At 38.9% G+C, this 25,701-nt stretch overlaps 1 protein-coding gene across 3 annotated transcripts in view; it reads left to right on the top strand.

Annotated features, from left to right (window-relative positions):
* Positions 1-18,366, top strand: part of LOC126278453 (protein DEK-like) — a 43,607-nt gene extending 25,241 nt beyond the window's left edge. For all 3 annotated transcript variants that reach the window (XM_049978576.1, XM_049978578.1, XM_049978579.1), the window contains exons 7-10: positions 6,754-6,973; positions 14,176-14,370; positions 14,531-14,683; positions 14,769-18,366. In XM_049978576.1, coding sequence (XP_049834533.1) covers positions 6,754-6,973; positions 14,176-14,370; positions 14,531-14,683; positions 14,769-14,783 — 583 coding nt within the window. In that variant the 3' untranslated portion in view covers positions 14,784-18,366. The remainder of the gene's footprint in view (positions 1-6,753; positions 6,974-14,175; positions 14,371-14,530; positions 14,684-14,768) is intronic.
* The last annotated feature ends 7,335 nt before the right edge of the window (positions 18,367-25,701 follow it).

The raw sequence follows: 25,701 nt of genomic DNA on the forward strand, positions 1-25,701 counted from the left end.
TCTCATCCCCCCTCTCTCATCCCCCCTCTCTCATCCCCCCTCTCTCAATCCCCCCCTCTCTCCTCCCCCCTCTTCTCCTCCCCCCTCTCCTCCTCCCCCCTCTCTCCTCCCCCCCTCTCTCCTCCCCCCTCTCTCCTCCCCCCTCTCTCCTCCCCCCTCCCTCTCCTCCCCCCCTCTCTCCTCCCCCCTCTCTCCTCCCCCCTCTCTCCTCCCCCCTCTCTCCTCCCCCCTCTCTCCTCCTCCCTCTCTCCTCCCCCCCTCTCTCCTCCCCCCTCTCTCCTCCCCCCTCTCTCCTCCCCCCTCTCTCCTCCCCCCCTCTCTCCTCCCCCCTCTCATCCTCCCCCCTCTCTCCTCCCCCCTCTCTCCTCCCCCCTCTCTCCTCCCCCTCTCTCCTCCCCCCTCTCTCCTCCCCCCTCTCTCCTCCCCCCTCTCTCCTCCCCCCTCTCCTCCCCCTTCTCCTCTTCCTCCCCCTCTCTCCTCCCCCCTCTCTCCTCCCCCCTCTCTCCTCCCCCCTCTCTCCTCCCCCCTCTCTCCTCCCCTCTCTCCTCCCCCCTCTCTCCTCCCCCCTCTCTCCTCCCCCCTCTCTCCTCCCCCCCCCTCTCCTCCTCCCCCCCCTCTCTCCTCCCCCCTCTCTCCTCCCCCCTCTCTCCTCCCCCCTCTCTCCTCCCCCCTTCTCCTCCCCCCCTTCTCCTCCCCCCCTTCTCCTCACCCCCCTTCTCCTCACCCCCCCTTCTCCTCACCCCCCCTCCCTCACCCCCCCCCTTCTCCTCACCCCCCTTCTCCTCACCCCCCTTCTCCTCACCCCCCCTCTCCTCACCCCCCCTCTCCTCACCCCCCCCTCTCCTTACCCCCCTCTCCTCACCCCCCTCTCCTCACCCTCTCACCCCCCTCTCCTCACCCCCCCCTCTCCTCACCCCCCTCTCCTCACCCCCCTCTCCTCACCCCCCTCTCCTCACCCCCCCTCTCCTCACCCCCCCTCTCCTCACCCCCCTCTCCTCACCCCCCTCTCCTCACCCCTCTCTCCTCACCCCTCTCATCCTCACCCCCCTCTCCTCCCCCCTCTCTCCTCACCCCCCTCTCCTCACCCCCCCTCCTCACCCCCTCTCTCCCTCACCCCTCTCTCCCTCGCTCTCATGTCCCCCCCCCCTCTTTCACGCTCTCTGGTCAGATGACAGTATCCCATTTTCAGGCACCTGCTCAACTGTCGTCTACTTTACAGTATCTCCACTAATCTGTTGGCTTAACTAAAATGATTGCATTACATTGTAATTTCACTGACTGATAACTAATTCAGGTTCTTGACCTGCCACACCATATGGTCCCAGGCCCTCAATCTCATTATCAGATGGTTCAGTTTTTAAATCTTTCTATTATCAGATGATTTTATTTCTGAAACTAGCTCGGAGACTCCATTTACTGAGGGTCTTTGCCGTAATTTGGGCTGAAGGGGATTTTCTATCACAATATAGTGTCATTGACCCAATCACAAGGGATATTTACATTGCTTGATGTCATCACCTTTACAACTGGAGCTTTCGAGGTTTCGTACCAATTTTGCTTAGTGTCTGACGAGTGTTACACTGACACTGTAGGAGTGCGACTTTAGCATTCAGTGTAGCTACCAATATGTAACCCTTGGCCAAATGCATCTCCAAGAGCCCACTTGAAGGGCCTCAGCTTGGAACCTTTCCCATGGCTTACAGGTTCACCAACAAAAATGAGTCTTGCCTTTGTCATCGCACTGGTTCATCCTGACCTAGAACTGTTACTTGAGTAGCAAGTGCTTGAATGTTTTTTTGCGCCTCTGGATTTTTAGTAATTCCTTTTTATATTGACTGGACAGGGGCTGACCCATTTTTGTCAAAATAGATTAACTGCGTGCTTACCCCACACATCCTTAGAATTCATATTGTGCTGCTCTGCTTGGTATTTACTGTATCCTGGTCTCATCCTGAATGGAGCATTTTTTTTTTTTTTTTTTTTTTTTTTTTTTTTGCCAGGTTTATGGCTGAACAGTACCATCAGCTTTGAAATTGTTGGAGCCAGTATGTTATTGTGGAGTAGGACTGGTAACACGCGATCTAGTGTAAGCAAGTACCGCACAATTTCCTAGTCATGTGATTTATGAAATATTTTATTCATACAATGAATGTTGACCTGCGACACTTGCCCTTGGCTGAGTTTCCCTTAGGATCCTCTTCTGGGGCCTCCACCTATCATCTTTTGTTTGCTCCCTGTATATTCCTGTGCGCTCCTGTGCTAGTACCCAGACCACCAATTAGGACCGATCTATTAAAGTTTGTCAGTCACATGACCTTTTGTGGTTGTGTTCCTCAGATCTTCCGAAGTATCAGGATGCTATAGTATTTACATGACTTGCTCCAAAATTTAGTGTAGGATGGGATATAATTTTACATCTCCCACCAGTCACAGTGTCATTTGTTGCTAGGAATGTGCTCTGTTTATGGTGGAGCTGATAGCTATTAACAGAGCCCTACATTTCATTAAACAGACATCCTTTGACCATACTGTAATTTGTAGTGACTCAATGAACTGTCATGCTATTGATCAATGGTACTCATCACTCCGCAGTATCTGCTATTCGTGGTCTACTCTCATACATTGCCTCTGCGTTTAAAGTCATTAAGTGTGGCAGGGAGTGGATTGGCTAAATAAGCCATTACTTGCCCTACATTAACTTTGTCATAGGCATGGATTTGTGGATGCAATTGACCTTTATCCACCTTGAGTTGGAACAGCTGATTGGCTACTGCCCCCTCTTCTGTGTGCTATCAGAGAGATTACAGGTGTGTGTGTGTGTGTGTGTGTGTGTGTGTGTGTGTGTGTGTGTGTGTGTGTGTGTGTGTGTGTGTGTGTGTTTTGGGGGGGGAGGTCTGTTAGATCTGCTCTCTGAGTTGTAAACTGGCCCAACCCCATATACTTTTACCTCTCTTATTTCTCTTCTCTGGCATCAGTATTGCTTTCACAGTCTTGATTTTAGCACCCATGGTGGATACTATAAAAAATCTGGCTGACGTCACTAATTCCGAATGTCCTCTCCAGCAAGGGGCTGATGACCTCACTGTTTAGTCCATTAACACCCCTTCCTTTCCCTGAATGAACAGTCTTCCCAATTTCTGTCCCCACTTCCATTTTACAACCCTCCACTTTTACTCCCCAACTACTGCTGCCACCAAATGGTTCATTCTGAAGATCTTAAGTTTTTTTATTTCTCTGAGTTCCCAAAACTCACTCCCATTAATTTCTCTTGGTCTCACAATGGATTTGTGTAATGGCATTTTAACCTTTAAACTCATTTCTGAGCACCAAAGTACAGGATTTAACTTTTGGATAGCTTCACTTCCTTGCCTAATCTGTTGTTCGATATGTCACATCTTCCATTATATGACAAGATACTGACCAGATACTTGAACCATTTACACATTTTAATTTGATGTTCGCCATTGTCCACATCCTAAGCCTGTAATATATATTCTCTTCGTTGTTTGCTGCAATTACCTGATCTTCAGTGTAGAAGAATGTGTTCATATGCCGGTTCCCTTCTTCAGTCCCCATGCTCATGCACTTTCTAAACAAGAGATCCAGTGCCTTCTGCACATATATCTTAGTGTGGCAAGCAGAAAGCGTAATTGTTTTCATTATTTACTGGTTCTGAAGGACTTTCTAGATATTTCTTTTCCCACTTTAATGACACATTTTGCTGACTTAAAGGTCTGTGATACTTCTTACGTACATTTTTGGCAAGTCACTTGATCAGAGCACAACAAACAATATCTTTATTGGCCCTGTCATATGGTTTCTCGGGGTCTATCAAGACCAAATTATTGCATATATCTCTTGACAATCTCTTGTCCATGATCTGCCTTAGGGTAAAGATGTTACCTACTCATGACATTCCGTTTTGAAAGCTACTCTATTATAATCTTCTCCTTTTTTTATTTTAAAATCCTCCCATACAGCCTGCTGATTGAACTTTACACTTAGGAAACTAAAATTGCTGCACACTGTCTTGCTTCCTTTTTTATGTATGGGGCTTAGATATGTAAAGTTTCACTTTGCTCAAAATCCCCCCCCCCCCTGCAATACCACATACATTTATTTAATAACTTGCTTAGGTATTCAGGCACAATGCTTGGGCCACACTTTGCTTACTCCACTGATAAATTTCCAAGCCCTAGTGATGTCCCCATTTTCATTTGTATGGCTGTCTACTGTTCGTTCTGTGGTTACTTTCTATACTTCTTCACCATCCTGGTTTCTACAATTTCCCCACTTTGTTTCCTTGTACTCTGTCCTTTTTGTTAGCGGGCCTTTAAAATGCTTCTCCCATTCTATCAGACAAATAACTGGCAGCTTTGCTCTTCTTTTACCTCTTTCATCAGCCCTGCTTCTACTTTCCATGCTGGTGCCACTTTTGACCCGTCCTCCACATTGGTTGGCTTCCTCACATTTATCCTTGCGGTTTTCATTTTTCCTTTTACACCTATCCACTTTTAGTTCTTTGTTTATCTTGGCGTACAAGTCTCACTCCTACTTGTCTCGAGTCCTCAGTCATTACTATACATCAACTTTTTGAGATTTAACCTTTCATCAGTACTTTTTCACCAATGTAGGAGCCATTTTCCTTTTTACTGTCCCAATGCTTCGAATGCTGTTTCATATATTCATATTTTTTAAAATTCCTTGCTACATATGCTCTGCTGTTTCTTCTTCGAGGTGCTTGTTTGTTTGCTAATTATAATTTACTATGAAATTATACAGACTTACTTCAGATTAACTGAGTTGTATGTCATACACTATCATCATGGGAATATTTGCCTGTTTAATTTGTCTTGGGCCCTGTATATGTAACTACTATCATTGCACCTAACAGGAAGTGGTCTGAACAACATTCTACACACATGTAGACTTACCTATGGCCAGCCTCTACTTTCCCATTAAAATTTGTTCCTTATGGCAATTATTTCCTCTAGCACCATTGTTAATATCATAAAACTGATCTTCAAATTTACAGTAAACATAATTTGTAGGGGTGTAAGCTCTGATAGTGATGATTTTGTGTCCGTATTTTATTTCCAGTCATTATCTTCTCATCAATTTCATCCCAGCATTGTATATCTGTTATATGGCTATTATGGACAGCTATGGAAATTCATCTCTTGGTCCGTTCCTCATTTTTATGTTGGTGTAAAAATGAGTGTAATTTGCTATAAGCAATCAACTGTCTCTCCTGCTTACTGGGCAATGTGGTAACAACCACACCATTGTAGCATTGTGGGTACGTACCATCCCTAACTTCAGTTCACATCTTCAGCCCATTTTTCCCAGTAAATTGTCAGTATTGTTTAGGCTCTCCAGCACCCCAGCTTTGTACATAATGGGCAAATCGTGCCTGTACCTCAGGTGTAGGTGATTAATTGATCTGAAGGAATTAAAAATTTCCTGGCGACTCAACTTTATCTTTGAGAGTAGAAGCTGAAGCAATGAATTAAAATTTAGTGAAGATAATGTTGACTCCTATGTCTTCAGGGGAAAATGTAATTCTGTTGGATCAATAGATCATATATACCTAAGGTACAGGCACAATTTCCCTATTGCGTTCAAAGCTGGGATGCTATTCCAATGTTGGAGAGCCTCTGCAATACTGATGTTTTAAGTGGTGAAAAAGGGCCGAAGATGTGAGTCGTAAGCTTGTTTTAGGGAGGGCATTGGACTAGGGTGATCCGTGGAGTTGTGGCAGCTACATTGTTACAGTGATGTAGTGATTACCACAACTGCCTAGAGCAAGAGACCTGGGTCCATGTCCCAGCCAGGGCACACATTTTAATTCATTGCTTCAGCTTCTGTTGTTGAAAATAAGGTTGACAGGCAGGTTATCAGGAAAATGTAATTCCATCAGTTCGGTGATCCGTCATGTTTTTATTTCCCTTCCACCTTGACCTTCATTTTATTGAAGACACAAGTGTCTTCAGCCCCCCTCATTTCTGGAATACTTCTTTCCTTTGTGCTCAAAACCTGCCTCTTCCACATTGGTATAAACAGTAGTTTCCTCAAGCTGTGGTACAGTCCTTTTTTATTTTTTAAAGGCTTTTGACAGATTTTAAATGGAGAAAACATTTTTTACAAGTGCTGGGATCTGGTCCAACGATTCAGTTCTCTTTATGGAGGACTGGGCAGTATTTTGGTTGCCATCCCTGAGGCAGACAACTTTCCCAGGGTTTCCATCTTTACCTGCTGAAAAACAAGGAAGCGAGAGATTAGGACCGGATGAAGGAAAGACACTCTTTGTCTGGTTTCATGCAGAGGCCTGGCAAGCTTGGTAGTCCCAACCAACAGCTACACTTCTGCCGGTATAGCCCTTCACTTTAAAAAAAAAAAAAAAACACAAAAAAAAAAAACACAGTTTTGTCCGAACAGACAGTACTGTGGTTAGGTACTGTCTTCTGAAAAGGATTTTAATTTGAAACTGTTCCTAGTTCAATCATTCCAATTTAAATCTCCACAGTTTTACGAAGTTGCTGCCTCGCTTGGAGTAGTTTTCTTTCATGGCATTATTGGATTCCTATTAGAACTCGCAAGATAGTGCCCTTCCCTGTCTCACATTGATAAAATGTAGGCTTGAGTGGTATTGTCGCTAGTTAACATGAACCACTGGGTAAATAAAGTCATCAGTGATATTATTACAAGAACCTTTTTTGGTTACATGCTTATCGCGAATTTTCAATTTTACAGATCGGAAGATGAAACAGAGAAACGAACACCACGTTCAAAGAGGGCTAAAGCGCATAGAAAGAACTTAAAGGAAGATTCATCGGATGGCGAAGACAACATGGATGAAGATAAAAAGGATCTTTCGAAATCAGAAGATAAAGCAACAGACAAAGAAGATGAAAGTGATAAGGAAGATGAGGAAGATGAACCTGATGAAGAAGCTAGCAGTGATGATTCAGAGGTAATTAAACAATTTAATTAAATTTTGGACAAATGTTATATTCACAAGTAGTAGTCTCTTATGGTGTTGGGTAAAGGACTGAAAATAACGACCAATTATGCAGAATTATATTAATCTGCAGTGGTGCCATAAATTAGAGTGTAACTGACCAGTGTTTTGTCTCTACTTGAGATAGAATGAAGGACAAATGAACTTACATGATTATCATGAATGCTCAGTTTTGTTCTATGTGAAAAAGTATACCTGCTTCATAGAAGACAAAGAACTTCTGGGAGATTTGTTGACTCGAATGGTTAGGTCTTGGAAAGAGATTGGGATGAACATCAGTGAAAGTAAAATAAGGGTAAGGGAATGTAATGGAGTCCAGTCTGGTGATTAAGAAATTAACTACTGAAAGCGGTAAGTGTTTTGCAGTCTGGGTTACAACATAACTGACAATTGGAGAAGTAGAGAGGATACAAATTGTAGACTTCAAATGGCAAAGTTTCTGAAAGATGATGTTGCTAACAATGAATATAAATTTAATTGGAAGTCTTTTCTAAAGGTAGTTTTCCATAGTGAAGCCTCGTACCCAAGAGAAATGTGGACAGTGAACAATACAGAATACAGTATTGTGAAATGTGATGCTACAGAAGTTTGTGCTAAATATCAGGTTGATAAATAAAGTAACTTACGAAAGGCACTGAATTTAGTTTGAGAAATAAGCTTTATTCCAAAGTTTGACTAAAGAAAGGAATATGTTGCTAGAAAACATCCTGATGCAAGCAGAAAATAGAATCAAAATTACAGAGAGATCAGTGTTTCATTACAGCAAGCAAGGTCCAAGGATGTAAGGTGCAGTAAACACAGCAGTGAGACTTGATAGTGATTTGATGTGGAGAGTAGCATGAATCCAGTCTTTGGACTGGTGATAATCACCTCCACCTTATTGGTGGTGGTGGTGGTGGTAGTAGTAGTAGTAGTAGTAGTAGTAGTAGTAGTAGTAGTAATCCCCGTGGAGGCCCGGGAAAAGAATAGGCCTCCGGTATGTTCTGCCAGTTGTAAAAGGCGGCGAAAAGAACAAACCACTAATAGGGCTAACCCCCCTTTAGTGTGATTAGTTGGTTCAGGACACAACTAAAGAAGCCTCGGACAAGCGCCGTCATGGTTGGGGACGACACTTGAACCCTATGTTCGCTCACAATGGTAACAACACTGCTAGCCAACTGGAAAATGATTTAAATCCAAATAGAGATGTTTTGCAGGATATGCTTCCTGCAACCACTCTAGAAGGAAAACAAAGACAGAGGATTAGATGGTCAGATGAAGTTAAGACACCTCATGTTCTGTTATTACCAAGCAACAAACCTAGGAACCAACACAACTGGATTCAGATCACAAGTATACACAACATTTATTACCAGATACCCAGAATTAAAATTTTTAACAGGACGACGACTAGCTGATCAGATCTGTGTAATAATCAAAAATAACAGGATACCCCAGTCAGAATTAGAAAACATCAAACAACAAATACTGGAACAAAATAATGTGCAAGAAGAAGAAGAAGAAGAAGAAGAAGAAGAAGAAGAAGAAGAAGAAGAAGATACAGTAAAGGACTCTCACATCCCAGAGCAAACAAACAAAGAACAACACGCATCAATTAAACAATCAGAGGAAAATGAAATCTTAAAACTGCCACCAGAACAAGTACAAATAGAACACAAAGTGACACACATGTTAGATATAGAAGAAAAATTTCAGCTGACATATACAGAATACAAAGACACAAAAACAGACATTAGACCATTCTTGCATAGACAGCCAAATAACCCACAAGTCAAAACAACAATAAAAACTATCAACACAATCATACACAACAAAATAAATGGAAACACAACTATGGAAGAGTTAAAACTACTGGTTTATATAGGAGCACTCACTGCACTAAATATACCCACTAGGCGGAGATCAGAACCAACCAACACACAGAAAAAAACCCACAAAACCAGCATGGCAATACAGGCTACAGATCAGAATAGAAAAACTGAGAAAAGACATTGGACAGCTAACACAATTTATAAGAAAAGAAATATCAGACAAAAAACGAAAAAGGTTATGTAAAATCTCACAACAAGAAGCGATAGAGCAATTAGATGAAAAGAAGCAGAAATTACAAGCATTGGCCAAACGACTTTGAAGATACAAAAACAGTGAAAATAGAAGGAAACAAAACCAAACATTCAACACAAACCAAAAGAAATTTTACCAGGTAATAGATAACACACACACATTAAAATAGACAATCCACCAAACATAACAGACATGGAACACTTATGGAGCAACATATGGTCAAACCCGGTACAACATAACAGGCATGCGCGATGGATAGAAGCAGAAACACACATACGAGATGATGCCACAAATGCCTGAAGTGATAATTTTGCAAACATGAAGTCACCAAAGCAATTAATTCTACTCACAATTGGAAAGCCTCTGGAAAAGATAAAATAGCAAATTTCTGACTAAAGAAGTTCACCTCAACACATTCACATCTAACTAAATTATTTAAGTTACATTGCAGACCCATACACATTCCCTGATACACTTACACATGGAATAACTTATATGAAACCTAAAGATCAAGCAGACACAGCAAACCCAGCTAAATACCGCCCCATAACATGCCTACCAACAATATACAAAATATTAACTTCAGTCATTACACAGAAATTAATGACACATACAACACAGAACAAAATTATAAATGAAGAACAAAAAGGCTGTTGCAAAGAAGCACGAAGATGTAAAGAGCAACTGATAATAGATGCAGAGGTAACATATCAAGCTAAAACTAAACAAAGGTCGCTACACTACGCATACATTGATTACCGAAAAGCTTTTGATAGTGTACCCCACTCATGGTTACTACAAATATTGGAAATATACAAAGTTGATCCTAAATTGATACAGTTCCTAAACATAGTAATGAAAAATTGGAAAACCACACTTAATATCCAAACAAATTCAAATAATATCACATCACAGCCAATACAGGTTAAGCATGGAATATACCAAGGAGACTCATTAAGTCCTTTCTGGTTCTGCCTTGCTCTGAACCCACTATCCAACATGCTAAATAATATAAATTATGGATACAATATTACTGGAACATACCCGCACAAAATCACACATTTGCTATACATGGATGATCTAAAACTACTGGCAGCAACAAATCAACAACTCAACCAATTACTAAAGATAACAGAAGTATTCAGCAATGATATAAATATGGCTTTTGGAACAGACAAATGTAAGAAAAATAGCATAGTCAAGGGAAAACACACTAAACAAGATGATTACATATTGGATAACCACAGCAACTGCATAGAAGCGATGGAAAAAACAGATGCCTATAAATATCTAGGATACAGACAAAAAATAGGAATAGATAATACAAATATTAAAGAATAACTAAAAGAAAAATATAGACAAAGACTAACAAAAATACTGAAAACAGAATTGACAGCAAGAAACAAAACAAAAGCTATAAATACTTATGCTATACCAATATTGACCTACTCATTTGGAGTAGTGAAATGGAGTAACACAGACCTAGAAGCACTCAATACACTTACACGATCACAATGCTACAAATATAGAATTCATCACATACATTCAGCAACAGAAAGATTCACATTAAGCAGAAAGGAAGGAGGAAGGGGATTTATCGACATAAAAAACCTACATTATGGACAGGTAGACAATTTAAGAAAATCCTTTCTAGAACGAGCAGAAATTAGCAAAATACACAAAGCAATCACTCATATAAATACATCGGCTACACCACTGCAATTTCATAACCACTTCTACAACCCTTTAGATCACATAACATCCAACAGATATGAAGAAAGTAAATTGGAAAAAGAAAACACTACATGGCAAGCACCCGTATCATCTAACACAGCCACACATCGATCAAGACGCATCCAACACATGGCTAAGAAAAGGCAATATATACAGTGAGACGGAAGGATTCATGATTGCAATACTGGTTCAAACAATAAACACCAGATATTACAGGAAGCATATTATTAAAGATCCCAATACCACAACAGATAAATGAAGACTTTGCAAACAACAAATAGAAACAGTAGATCACATCACAAGCGGATGTACAATACTAGCAAATACAGAATACACCAGAAGACATGACAATGTAGCAAAAATAATACATCGTCAACTTGCCATGCAACATAAACTAATAATACAACACGTTCCCACATAAAAGTATGCACCACAAAATGTACTGGAGAATGATGAATACAAATTATACTGGAACATAACCATTATAACAGATAAAACACCACCACATATCAAACCTGACATCATACTCACCAATAAAAAGAAGTTAACACAACTAATCGAAATATCCATACCCAATACAACAAATATACAAAAGAAAACAGGAAAAAAAAATTGAAAACTACATCCAACTGGCTGAGGAAGTCAAGGGTATGTGGCATCAGGATAAAGTTGACATTATACCAATTATACTATCAACTACAGGAGTCATACCACACAATATCCACCAGTACATCAACACAATACAGCTACATCCAAACTTATATATACAACTACAGAAATCTGTAATTATTGATACACATGTTCAATTACCCGAAAGTTCCTAAATGCTATATAACATATACCGTTCAGTTAAAAGGAAGTCACGCTTGATCAAGGTTCGCGTCACTTTCTACTTTTGACCAGACATAACGTCTGAGATAAGAAAGAAATAGTACTAATAATAATAATAATAATAATAATAATAATAATAATAATAATAATAATAATAATATCGTGACAAGGGCCTCCCGTCAGGTAGACCGCTTGCCTGGTGCAAGTATCTCGATTTGACGCCACTTCAGCGACCTGCACATCAATGGGCGTATGATGATGATGATGATGATGATGATGATGATGATTAGGACAACACAACACCCAGTCCCTGAGTGGATAAAAACAAAATATCAGGAGGATATGCTTCTGTTTATGCCTAAGTGGAGTGTGTACTAAAACACCAGTTTGACTAGTTAAAATGGTGTGCCACAGTGGGACTTAAAAACATTCTGCAGGCAGTGCCTTACCAGGTAACAAAACTGGGAATTGCCAGGCCTGTAAGAGGCCAGTCATTGGGTTTAGCGTGGTCAGCATAAGTGTTTACTTTTCTCAGTACTCGTCAAAAGGAGGAGTTAGACTACTTTGATGCAACATTCCATGCTAGTCTGTCCTGTGCACGCCTCACTGTGTCTGTGTTGTAATTCCTGAATCTACATTCATTTCAACTTGTGATGTATTTGTCAGCTTGTACAGTTTTGACCTTCCACACTTTTCTCCATTATTAAATTTATTGGTATTTGATGCCCGAGACTGTATCCTTTAAACAGGTTCCTTCTTTTAGACAGTGATAAGTCTCTTCTTGCCAAGTTTTATTCAGTACTACCTCATTACTTGATATACCCATCTAATCTGTAGCAATCTTCTGTAGCCAAATATTTCAGAGGCTTACATTCTCTTCTGTTTGAACTGTTTGTCCACATACCACTTACATAAAAGGCTAACTCGGATGAATATTGAGGGAAGTCTTCATAGCATTTAAGTGTAAAGTGTTAACGAATTTGTTTTTCAAAAGTAATTTTGTTGCTATTGCCAGTGCATTTTAATCCTCTCCTAATTAACCATAGGCATTTACTTCGCTGCCAGATAGCAAACACTTCTACTTCTAGTGTCTTATTTCCTAATTTTAATTCTCTGAACATCGCCTGATTTAATTGGATCATGTTCCATTACCCTTATTTTGTTTTTGTTGTTGACGTATTTGATACTCTGCTGTGTTCACTTCCATTTCTTGATGCTACCCATTCCTCTTATTGTACTTCCTTCTGTTGTTTGTGTTAAATTTTCTAAGGCTATATTTTAATCTGATGATCAGGATCAGTAAATTATGATCAGTCAGTATCTGCTCTTGGAAATGATCTGCAATTTAAAATCTAATTATATTATGGGAAGACATATTTTGAAGCCAATTTGAAATTTTTTTATGGCGTGTGCAGATTTTTCTGCATATAATATCTTCTTTCATGAGTGTTAAATCAATGTCCTTTTCATCCTGTCTGGCAAGTCTCCCCTGACCTGCGGTTCTGGTTAACTTTACCGGAATCTGCCCCTTTTCCTAGACATCTCCAGTCCTTTTCCTTCATCCCTCACCCTTCTCCTTCAGCCTTTCTGCCTGAAGGAGCTTCTCCTTCAGCCTTTCTGTCTGGAGGAGCCACTGGTTGCAAAACCTTGCTTAATTATAATTGTTTATGTGTGTGTGCTCTTGCTGTGTGTTAATTTGATAAAATCTACTCATCTTATTTTGTCAAAAATTGTTTCTGTTGTTACATTTCTTTTTAAATTCCTAACCTCCCTGCCTGATTAAGGGATCCAACATTCCATGCTCCAACCTGTAGAATACTAATTTTGTTTTCCCTGATGATGAAATTCCCTTGTAGATCTGCATGGGGGACTCTTTTATCTCCAGAATATTTTACCCTACAGAATACAGTAGAGCTGCAAGTGCTAGTGGGGAAAATAACAGCAATAATCCCCTTGCTTTCAACTTTTCGCTGTACCAATCTAGCAAGACTTTGTTGGCTAAGTGCTACAAGTCCAAGATCAGTGAATCATCCACACGACAACCCCCCCCCCCCCCCCCCCTCTGCAGGTACTGGAATTGCCCCTGTCCCTCTTCAGGAACCACAGGTTTATGTGGCTCCTCCAGAAATACCTCTGTTGTGGTAGCCTGCTGTCTATATTAATGAGGCACAGAAGCCATCCCACTTCACTGAAGGTTGTTGGGGGTATCATCTTATCACAAAGCACCAGTCCCAACAGGTGTAATAGTTAATATATCTGGACACTTGGTTTCACACACACAAAAAAAGAAACATTCAAACTGTCAAAAATATGCGAGAATAAGCATGGGTGGCTTGTGATTTATGACAACTTGCAATTTTTGTCCAACAGCTTAGGAGGGGACAGAACACTGCTGCTCTGAGAGAGAGAGAGATGTGTCCTTGTTTCACCAATATTTGTTTCATAATTCTTAAATTTATACACCTGAACTTTGTTCTGTAGTTAATTTTTAGAAGCTGATTTTCAAAATTATTTTTTCCTTCTAGTCCAAGTCAAAATCAAAGAAAGGTCGCAGAAGCCAAACTAAAAAGACATCCAAGAAAGCGAATGCTAAAAAGACTCCAAACAAAAAGTCTGAGAAGAAATCTTCAGCTAAAAAACGGAAAACCTCTAGTAAGAGTGATGACGAGTCTTCATCTGAAGATGAACCCCTCTCAAAAAAGACAAAAGCACCACCCACAGTAAGTAAATTTTTGCAGTCTTTTATTGTTACCTAGACTGAACATAGTCTGCCGTTTTTAGCAAAATTTTAAAATTGTTTCATATGTACTTTGCCTTTTGAAGACCTTTTTGCTTGTTTGTGTAATGTATGCGAATGATATTTTTTAATTGTCTGTACAGGATGAAGAGATAAAGTCGTATGTCAAAGAAATTTTGGAAGGAGCTAACCTCGAAGAAATAACAATGAAGACTGTTTGTAAACAAGTATATGCTCATTATCCAGATTTTGACCTGGCCCACAAGAAGGATTTTATTAAAGTAACAGTAAAATCAGTAAGTATCTAAAAGGTACTTTTGCACTGCTACTTTTCCATTTAATTGCACTGTGATGTTAATAACGTCTTCTGTTTTATTTCAGTTAATATCTACATGAAGAATATGCTGCTGCAAGTTTTAGTGATTATTGTACCTGCACTTCACATGCATCTTGCAGAATACTATGCAATTTTAAATAAAAATGACCACATCAAGAGAATGTTGTTTGACTTAATTTTTTGGTTTATAAAATAACAAGGAATCATCTCTTGCAGTTGTAAAAAACCAAAAAACTTTAATAGAAATACCATGGGAATGAGTCCAGATGTCTACTGAAGTGTGCATGTTTGTTTCAATGTTTCAACAGTCTACATTAATAGAACCATATACTTTTAAGAGCAGTTTTAGATTACCTTCATTAGTGAAAGCTTTTTCATTTTACTGATAAATTTTAGAAGCTTATTATTAACATAATATCCCAGAGAAGTTATATCTTGTCAGTTTCTTCAGACCTTGACGTTTCATACTTTGAGATTTTTTTATAGTCTCACTAATACAGTGTTTCATTTTGATCAGTTCATCTTGAGCTTCGTGCAACCCACCATAATAGGTATGACTGCATTTGTAAATATTGGTACTCATACTTGCAGTATTTTAACTTTTGTGGCGTTTCAAAGTCTTGAGTCCTGTATTGTATAAATATTTTCTGTTCAGTTTATATTTCAATTTATATGTCTGTATCACATTTGGTTGCTAAGATGGTAATAAGCTTTTGTGATGTCTTTTACAATAATTCTTACTTTGATTTATACTTGATTCTGATGATCGTGTGGCAGTTTATATGACATCTTGAAATTAGGATTGCTGTTGGATTCGGCTGCACAGCAATAGTGTGCAAGTTGCTGCTAGTAGTTTGTTACTCCAGTAATTACCAGCAGCCATATGGAGTCATAAAATCTTGACATTTTGAAAGCCAACTTGCAAAATGTGTGGATGCCTTAAGGATTGTGATGTGGCTGTTCGTTGTGACATCAGATTTTATCACAGTTTCTACAGCTTCTCCAAGAAGAGAACTCTTTTTACAGTCTGACTGATAAGTGTTCTAGAGTAATGCATCACATTTGTAGTGCTGTGTTTTTGGTAAAGAGAAACACAATCGTGTAACAGATATTCAAATGTGCAGATTGTCTGAAATTTTACTCTTACTTTATATGTTTTATATTGAAGATTACTGAAAATAAATATTTTTAAGTAAATTTAGTGTGTTCTCATTTATGCAATGATTGAATCTGATTTGTTCTTTATAATTGTAAAAATCTTACTGATTTTCATTATGTAAAAATGCATGAAAATTGGGCACTTTTGGAGAGGGGAAAGTAAGTAAGCCAATTCATTTGAATAACCATGTAAATAGAGTACAATTTTTCTCTTGTTCCTGTATCACTTGCACAGTTAATGGAATGATTACATAGCGATTAACTCTTTCACCATGTAGGGAGAGGTGAAGCTAGTAAGACTGCTATTCAGAGAGCTCATTTCTATCCTGTTTATCAAGTAAGGTTTTATTTACCATAGGATTACTTTCGTAATTTATTTACGTAACTTGCTAATTTAATGGGTGGCTTAAAGAATAATATTTGAGTAAAATATAAACTGATAAAATTCATACCATAAATTACTTATGTCCTAGAAGCCACACCGAAGTTTTAAGTGAACATGGATTAGCCACTTTGAAAATTGTGCAAGGAATTAAATTTCTTTGGTGTCTTCAAGGGTATGTATCTCTTTGCAGTGTTTCATAAGATGCCTTTTAATGTCACACAGTTTTAAAAAAATCCACTCCGGTAATGTGTATTTCTGCCCCACAAACTCATGTGAAGGAGTAACATTTGACTAAAGAAATGCCAAGTGACCAGTAACTTCTTACTTTTCTGTGATATGATTTGGTGTTTCATGCAAATGTGTATAAAGGGACATTGGATAGTGAGATGCTTGAAAGATTATGATCCTTTATAGTGGCATTTTGTGGGCATAACTATCTTATCGTCCTATGCCTACACACAAGGTTCAAATTAATTTTAGAGGTAATGGAAATACAGCATTCCAGATTTTTAAGGGCACTATGCTGATCTTCAAAATGTGCAGATTCAAGTGAGATTAATGATGTGCACACATGACCAATACATTAAGCTTGTTCACAATTTCTCAGCATGTGAAAATTGAAATTTATCAGTCAACTCTTAAAATTGACTTTCAGTAAAAGGGACTAGTAATGGTTTTTGTTGCATCTGAGACATGCTTGTATAACTAGCTAATAGCATTTAGCAAAATACGTGTAGCTTGTAATAGGAATCGTGGTACCTATTATTCTTAAACATATACTTTTGCTTGATAAAGTATTATCTGCAACTTTCCTGGAGCAAATGTTAAAATTTGTATTGAAATTAGGGACTCATTTACTGTGTTGCCAGTTGTGCCCTTTACTGCTGTTTAGTGGACTTTGGTTGAAAGTGTCTGTTGATACAAAAACTGTAGTTAATATGGAGACAGTCCTCCTTAAACTATTCGTTTTGTGTGTGTATCACATGGTATTCCCCTCACCCGATACACCCGCCACCTGTTAAAGGATATTTTCTTTGCGTTTGCAGTAACATGAAAAAATCTTAGAATTGAAATCTGTGTACCACACTGAACTGTGTAAAAATATTTTTACTTGCATTATAATTGGCTGTTCTAATGAAGACGGGCTGCCTTTAATTAATCTGAGAGACAGTGTGATTGTATATTACTTTTATGGAAAAGATAGATTGCTACGCTCATGTAGAGGTGGTGTCGAGGCACAGTGAAAGGACTGCTAAAGTATTCAAGCTTTTGGACAAAGTTCTTACGAAACAGAAAAAACTTAATCACACGAACTCAAATTTGTCTCTCATACACATGGCCATAGTGAATGTGTGTTTTCTATTTAGGGAGAAGGTCTTTGTCTGGAAGTTTGAATATTTTAGCAGTCTTGTTCATTGTGCCTGCCTGTGACTCAGTGCCACCTCCTTGGTGATTAGCATCTATCCTTTCCATATTATTGTTATTCCATCTTGGGCTTTCCATTGTTTGTATATTTTTATGGTATATGCAAGCCCTATACTCCATAGTGGTTCAGTTTTGGCTGTAATGTGCTGGGAATCTTTTTGTGTTCTTTTGTTTGTTAGCTCTTAAACGAGCAGCCGATGTGTGTAAATGTGTGAACGAGAATTTAAAGTACAAAGTCTGTAGACAATGGTCTCATTCCCATACTGAAAGCAATATATAATTAATGCTAAGTAAGATAAATTATATAAATGAATTGTGGGGTCTAAGGAATTTTAATTGTATAGTGTATTTGAATATGGCAAATTTCAATTGTGAAGTGTAATTTTTATAGCATTTTGGGCATGAGTTTTGAAGGTAAAAACTGCACACAGGAAACCTGCCAGGAAGCTCCTCTACAGTGTATTAAAGCCTAATGTTATGGTTTGTGAACTGTGGTGGAAAATTTAACAAGAAATTAGTTCTGTTTAAGTGTAAATGAAGTTACTATAGTTTTCAAACTAACTTGAGGGTTGTATAAAAGTTTTACTGTAAGTGGTAGTATTTTTAGAGTTAACATTTGGACCACAACCCTTTCCTGTATATCTTTTTTAAAAATAAAGTTAATTTTACTGAAAGTGATGTGTTTGCCTGGTACGTTTTGACTTTGCCAGAAAAATCCCTAATTTACATGTGGGCATAAATCAGGAAATGGATGGAAAACTCGAAATTGACATTGGATGTTGTGATATATTAGTTTATATGTAAGAAGAAACTGAATTTTTTGAGTATTTTAAAATTTTAGGAAAAATTAATCAGTACATCTGCTTTACAATCCAAATTGATCAATGTTCAGTGGAAGACTTCAGACAGACACCACTACTGGGACTGGGCTGATGCACATGCTTTCAGTTTTGTGCTATTTCATTGTCCCTGCATTCCAACTCAGTGGTTGTGGGGGACAACAAGAGTGGAGATTTAAAGAACATGTAAACGTGTGGCACAGGCTGTGAAGTTGCAGGTGATGTTGCATTATTTGGCCACAGTATGGTAGTGGCCATTTATCCAGCTGGTCAGTTGTTTCATACTCATATAGAAAAGTATGCATTGATTACAGTGAGTAGGTAGACAATGTTTGTTTCAGAGGTTTCTGATTGGCTAAGAAATGTCGGTGACTGCAGGAAAATGTGGTGGATATATGGCTCTTCTCATGCTTGTGTCCATCCACAGATGTGACCTGTGAAACATGATGATGGAAGCATCATTGTCATAAACAGAGCACAACTTTGCTCTGGTTGGGTGGCAACGAAATTACAATTTTAGAGTCTGGGAATATTATTTCAGAGCATCACAGAAGATAGCTGAAGAATGTGGTTCCACTGTTACCCTCCTGAGTAGTGGTCATGGAAGCTTCTTAAAGGCTGTTGGAAGATGCTGATTTTTAGAGCAGTGAATGCGTGGTTCCTTCGCCATTGTTAGAGATTGTGAGGTCAGTGTATCTGAAAGAGATAGCAGGTTTGTGGGTACCTTAGAACCTGATAATACACGAATATACATGGGACTGATATTCAAATGGGCAACACAGTGCTATAGGCTTTTTTGTTACCTTCAAACTTCTTGCATTTAGAGGTGAACATGACTAACAATAGTTACCAAGAAGGAATTGGAGAATTTGGAGTGGCTTGTAGTTGAGAGATCGTGCTTGGTGGAAGTGTGACCATGGAAATTGGGGATGCATGTGTATAGAGGGTCAGGTGTGCCAGGTGTTATAACTGACAAGAACTACCTGGTGCTCATGGAGGGCTTCTGTCTTTAATGTAGTAGAGTAAGCTGTGAACAATATGCTGAAGGTGCTGGTGCTAAAGAATAGAGGTCCTCTCTGTGGTATTAGTGGGCTGTCCTTGTCAGTTGCGCTAATGGACTGTAGGATGTGTGTTTCAAAATGGGCTGTGCACTGGTTTTTTTTACCTTCAAAGATCCTAACTCATTAGGAACTTGCGTTGACAGGGGTCTCCGCTGGCTATGGGAGGCATCTTCCATCAAACTCTGATCAGTGATGTAATTGCAGCAGGCTGTTTGTTGTATCACTATTTTTAATCACACTCGCCATCATCAGCATCCTCATTTCACAGTTGTGAAATTTATATCTTAATTGTGACAAATATTTGACTTTTTTTTTTGCAATATGTTGATGTGATTATGGTGGGACGTGAGAACACAGCTGGTTTTACCCAAATACGTATTTGATTTCGCTTCTATACTAACGTGAGAAATTGATGTCTCTTGGTTATAAACACAGTGTCTGCCCAGCAGTTAACCACCTCCCTTTCCTTCCCATATGTCATGCTGCGCATTGAAAACATTGCAGCATGAAGTACACTTGGCCCTCCCTCATCTAAACTTTTACCGTCACCTGCAGAAATACATACTCTTGTTGTCGGTTCAATTCGGACTACAAATGGATTCAATCAAACTGTAGCTTAAATATTAACTGTTCCTGAAAAGCAGTAGGACACGGTATACATTACCGTGGCTGGTAAGACACCGTAATTTGCTGCTCACTCACTACTCCCCTTCCCACTTAGTTGTCCTCAGCCAGTCTGATATCACTGTTCCTCCTCCAAACTTTTTCGTAGTGCTAAGCTGGAGCAGCTGTGAGACGTAGACTGCAATAATATATTCTGGGGTGCAATTAATATGTAACAACAAATATGTTAATAAAAGATCAGTCACAATTCAATATAATTCACGTATTTGTTCTCGTCCCACAATCTACTGACATGTGTTTCTATCTCCAACTACGGGTCGTGCCACTCTTATTTATTCGTGCAACAAGTACTACGGTCAGTTTATTTTGTTAGACATTTCATTCTCAATAAAATTCCCTCCTCATTTTGTCTGAAAGTCGGTATCTTGTTCTAAAGCTAATTAAAAGCTGGTAACGTTTTTACCCTGTATTCTAATACGTGAACAGCCCACGAATTTCTTAGTTCCAACCCATTTAGTAAATCATTAGTCTCTCATAATCAAATAAAATGCTGATCTGGTTTCAGAAAAAAGTACCACTTCTTGGACAACATTTTTACTTTGAAATACAATTAAAAAGCAGCATTATGTTTGTACATGGTTTCCATATGCGTCTGAGAACTTCTATTGCAAATGTTTTCAAACATAACAAGAGATGATAGAATTTGGTGCTGTTTTCTCCAGTGTTAAACAAAATTGTCAAATTTTAAGCAGAGCAATAGATTGTTATATTGGTTAGTTTATTGTTTCTCGCTTATGTATTGCACCAGCGATGAATCAAATGTCATGTGATTGATCGAGCAACACCGATACTGTATCGAACACCATGGCGGATCGGGAAAATTGAACCTGTTTGAAGGCGAGTCTAATTTGCCCAGCCCTACCCGACAGAGTTCTTAAAAATGCCCTACCTAATAGAGTTCTTAAAAATAAATCTAGACATGTCAGTAGCCAAAACTTCATCTGTTGGCAGCAGTAGCTTAATTTGTGAAAATGAGGCCCATTATCTTTTGAATGACCAATTGGAAATAAAAACTTCATTTTATAATTGGGTAAATACGGTTGTCCCTTCTCAAACGCCTCTGTCACGTGTCTCTTTTCCCTCCCCAGAATTGCACTTCACCAAATGATTCCCAACGTTTATAAACCTCACTGTGGGACATCCCGCAGTGGCTAGATATTGTGTCGCCAGTGAAAGGATTCCTACACCAATATGTGAATACGTTACAAATATCCATAATATTGCTGCCATCAAACATTTACTCTCCCGTTCGCAGATTCTAAACCTATCATGTCCTAATGGCAACTGTGGCGTAACAAAAAGTACTACTACTTTGAACGTATTACTCACAAATAAATCGACAACCCTGCAACAAATGTTTAACTTTAATACAGGCAACTCACAACATATATGGCAAAGGAATGAGGAAGGTAAAAATTCAAGAGAAAAATAATAATCCTAGTGAGAAAAATAATACAAAAATGTACTCTCAATAGATTTTGTGTAACTGATTTATCTGGTTGTTGTGAATTGTTGATCAGTTTTTACTGTTTATGCATCAGTTGCAAGGGCATTAAATTGCCATTTGTGAAGGCATAGGTTGCACACAGTAATTTTTATGTGGAAACACACTATGTAGAATATGGTACTGTGTTTTTAATACTAATGCCCGTAAGTTAATACAGGAAAAAATAAAATGTTCTTTGGATCACTAGATATTGAATATATTATGTTACATATTTTCATATAATATTTACTAATCCCTATTTCAGGCAAGATCATCAGGATGAGAATGAAAGATGTTCCTTGGATCAGAACATATCACTGCTTTAGTACAACAATCAGATAACCCGATTTATTGCACTTTCGAGTTACCTGTGTGACTCTTGCATACTTGATGTGCTCTGTTCAATTTTTACAGCTGGGTATTCTCAGGATTTACTGTTTGGATACAATACTCGATTGAACAAAAGGTGAATATTAAATCGGGCAGTGTTTTTGTGCTAAAATAGATATCTTGAGTAGTCCAACTCTGCTGTAATATGAAATGCCAATAATGAGATAACCGTAAGCTAGAAGATTTACTTAGTAAGCTGAGTAGTAAGAATTTTTTAAAATTTAAAATAGACAGTGTACCAAAAAGTATTTCTGTTCTTCTGTAATTAGCATTGTTTCTTTACATGTCACAAGGGAAAAGCCACCTGACACAGCCACTTTGCCTATTTTGCTCGTCACTGATGACATTCTTAATTCGGATTCGCCATATGATCTCTCTCCTTCTATTATAGACTATCAACCATTATTTGATGACGAATCAGATGAAGAGCTACAAAGGAGAGCAAATAGTAAACTAAAGCATTACAGCTAGCTGATGATAATGAGGTAGAACTGCAGCCATTGGAAAGAACAACCAAAGATGACATTGCTGATGTGCAGTTCTTTAAAGAACAGAATTTACATAGCATGGAAGGAACAGCTTCAAGAACAAGTAATGCTAGAAAAATATTAAAACATCCAGGACAGTGTTTCCAAAATCAGACATTAGTGCAGAGAATCCTATGTTTCATGCAGTCAAGTACATGTTCAAGGAGTTGAATGAAAGATCCATGCAAAGACAGCTGCAAAACGGAAGTGTTACAACAAGTTTACAAATGCAGAAAGGCTGAACATTTTGAAAGATATTATAAATTACAGACATATGAGAGAGAAAAGTTTTTTAAGGGAAGCCAGATGTGGTCAAATCAAAATTTTTTTTTACATTATTGTTCTACTTGCCCTAGAAGTGGAGTTATTACCATTTTCCCCGACGCCTGCAGAGGAAATGGGCAGCCACTGAATGCATCTAACACCCTCTCGTGACTTCCTGGCGAACTGCTTGGGATTTTCTCGGCCTGTTACGCAAACAGCACCTTATGTTACGCATACAGCGAGTGTGCAAGGGTTGGCTACATTGTTTTCTGTGACAAATGAAGTGCTAAGAGTGTGAAATGTGGTGCTACAGAAGAATGCTGAAGATTAGATGGGTAGATCACATAACTAATGAGGAAGTATTGAATAGGATTGGGGAGAAGAGAAGTTTGTGGCACAACTTGACCAGAAGAAGGGATCGGTTGGTAGGACATGTTCTGAGGCATCAGGGGATCACAAATTTAGCATTGGAGGGCAGCGTGGAGGGTAAAAATCGTAGAGGGAGACCAAGAGATGAATACACTAAGCAGATTCAGAAGGATGTAAGTTGCAGTAGGTACTGGGAGATGAAGAAGCTTGCACAGGATAGAGTAGCACGGAGAGCTGCATCAAACCAGTCTCAGGACTGAAGACCGCAACAACAACAACAACAACAACAACAACAAGAGCGCGGAACATCATCTCTTTGCTGTTTACCGTTTCGAATTAGTTCAGTGTTGTGCCTGTTGTTGGTAGTATTGTACTTCTTGTGTAAAGCGTTGTTCTGGTAACGATGCCACGTTTTAGTAACCGTGTATATAAGAAGAGGAAAAACTTAGGGAAAAGAAAATTAACACTGATACCAAGTTGCGATACTGCAATTACTGAAACAGTGCGTTCTTCTGCTAGGCAACACATGGCCGGCCATAGTCCTGTGACATCTTCTAGCAAGAAGCTGACTGGTGGAAGTGACAGATTTCGTGAATATGTTAGTGACAGTGATGATATTAACGAAGTACTGAATATTGGATTATTATCTTCTGTGCTGAAAGAAAGTGAAGTGAGCAAAATGTGTTCAAGTGTAGGTGGGACTAGAGATAACAAAGCACTTTGGTTTAGTTTGTGAGATGAAGATAATCTGTGGATGTTGCGAGTATCAAGTGACTTTCTACAATTCACATGCTATCTCTTTGGTGAAAATGGACGATCTAGAGTGTTTGATGTGAATGTTCGACTTGTGTATGGTCTTCGATCCATTGGAAAAGGGTCTGCTACTGGTAAACTGTTTTGTGGTATTATGAACTTGCCATCGGCTCCAAGCAAATTTGGGTACTACTGTGAACTGGTAGGATCCTCTATTGAAGATGTGGCTTTGAAAACCATGAAGGAAGCAGTGGAGGAATCTGTAGAAATGAACGGTGGTTCTAGGGATTTGGTAGTGGCATTAGATGGTTCCTGGCAAAAGAGTGGTCATAAATCCCTGAATGGGGTTGGAACTGCTACTTCTGGTGATAGTGCAAAAGTGATAGATGTTGCAATATTATCAAAACATTGTAGGTGCAAAAATAAAATCAAAGGAGAGCACAGTGGAACCTGTGAGGCAAATTTTAGTGGATCAAGTGGAGCAATGGAAGTGTATGGAGTGAAACAAATTTTCGAACGTTCAGTTCCCAGATACAATGTTAGGTACAAATACTACCTTGGGGATGGTGACTCCAAAGGTTTCAAGACTATAGAGGTACTGAAACCATATGGAAATGAATTTGTAGTTGAAAAGTTGGAATGCATTGGGCATGTGCAAAAGCGTATGAGTGCATGGATTCAAAGGCTCAAACAAACTTTGGGTTCAAGTAAGTTCAGTGGTGAAAAGACAATAGGAGGGAGAGGCAGGCTTACTGATGAGGTGATTGAACGTCTACAGAGATACAATGGGTATGCTATAAGGCAAAATATTAGTAATGTTAGTGACATGCGAAAAGCAGTGTGGGCATTGTTCCTTCATACTGCCTCTTCCAATGAATACCTGCAACACAGCCTGTGCCCAAAAGATTCCTGGTGCAAATATAATGCAAAAAAGGACTATGATCACAAACATGGTTTGCCATCAGCTGTGATAAATGCAATAAAACCAATTTTTCATGACTTAGCACAGCCAGAATTGTTACACGAATGTCTACACAGAAAGACGGAGAATCCTAATGAGAGCGTAAAAAATTTGATTTGGAAAGTGATTCCTAAAAGGGTGTTTGTAAGCATAAAAACACTGCACTTTGGCATTTATGGTGCAATAGCAACCTACAACCAAGGGAACAGTGTGAAGTTATGAAGGCATTAGGATTTACAGCTGGGGTGAACACTGTACGAGCACTAAGAAATATTGACAGAGAATGGATAAGAGGAGCAGAAAGAAGAGAAAGGAATATGAAGTATGATGGAACAACAGGCCAGAAAAGAAGACAGAAGAGGAAGCTTTTGGAGGATGAAGTGAAGGAATGTATTGAGAAACTTTCATAGCCATTTCCCGTAAATTAGAATTTTTCGAATATAAGGAACATTTTCTCAAAATCCACCCAATCTAAAGAGATGAAATTTTTATACAGCACTCCTAGTGCTCAAACATTGTAACACAGCCATTTGGCAATATGTTCAGTAGTTTCATTTCAGTTTAATTATAAAGCAATTATTTGTAAAAGAATTTGGGTCATTAATAAAAAAAAAATAATTGGAAGGAAACTAGAAAAGATACTCCAAAATCCCTCTGTCATAACTGCAATACTAA

This window comes from Schistocerca gregaria, chromosome 6 (assembly GCF_023897955.1).
Source record: "Schistocerca gregaria isolate iqSchGreg1 chromosome 6, iqSchGreg1.2, whole genome shotgun sequence".
NCBI lineage: Eukaryota > Metazoa > Arthropoda > Insecta > Orthoptera > Acrididae > Schistocerca > Schistocerca gregaria.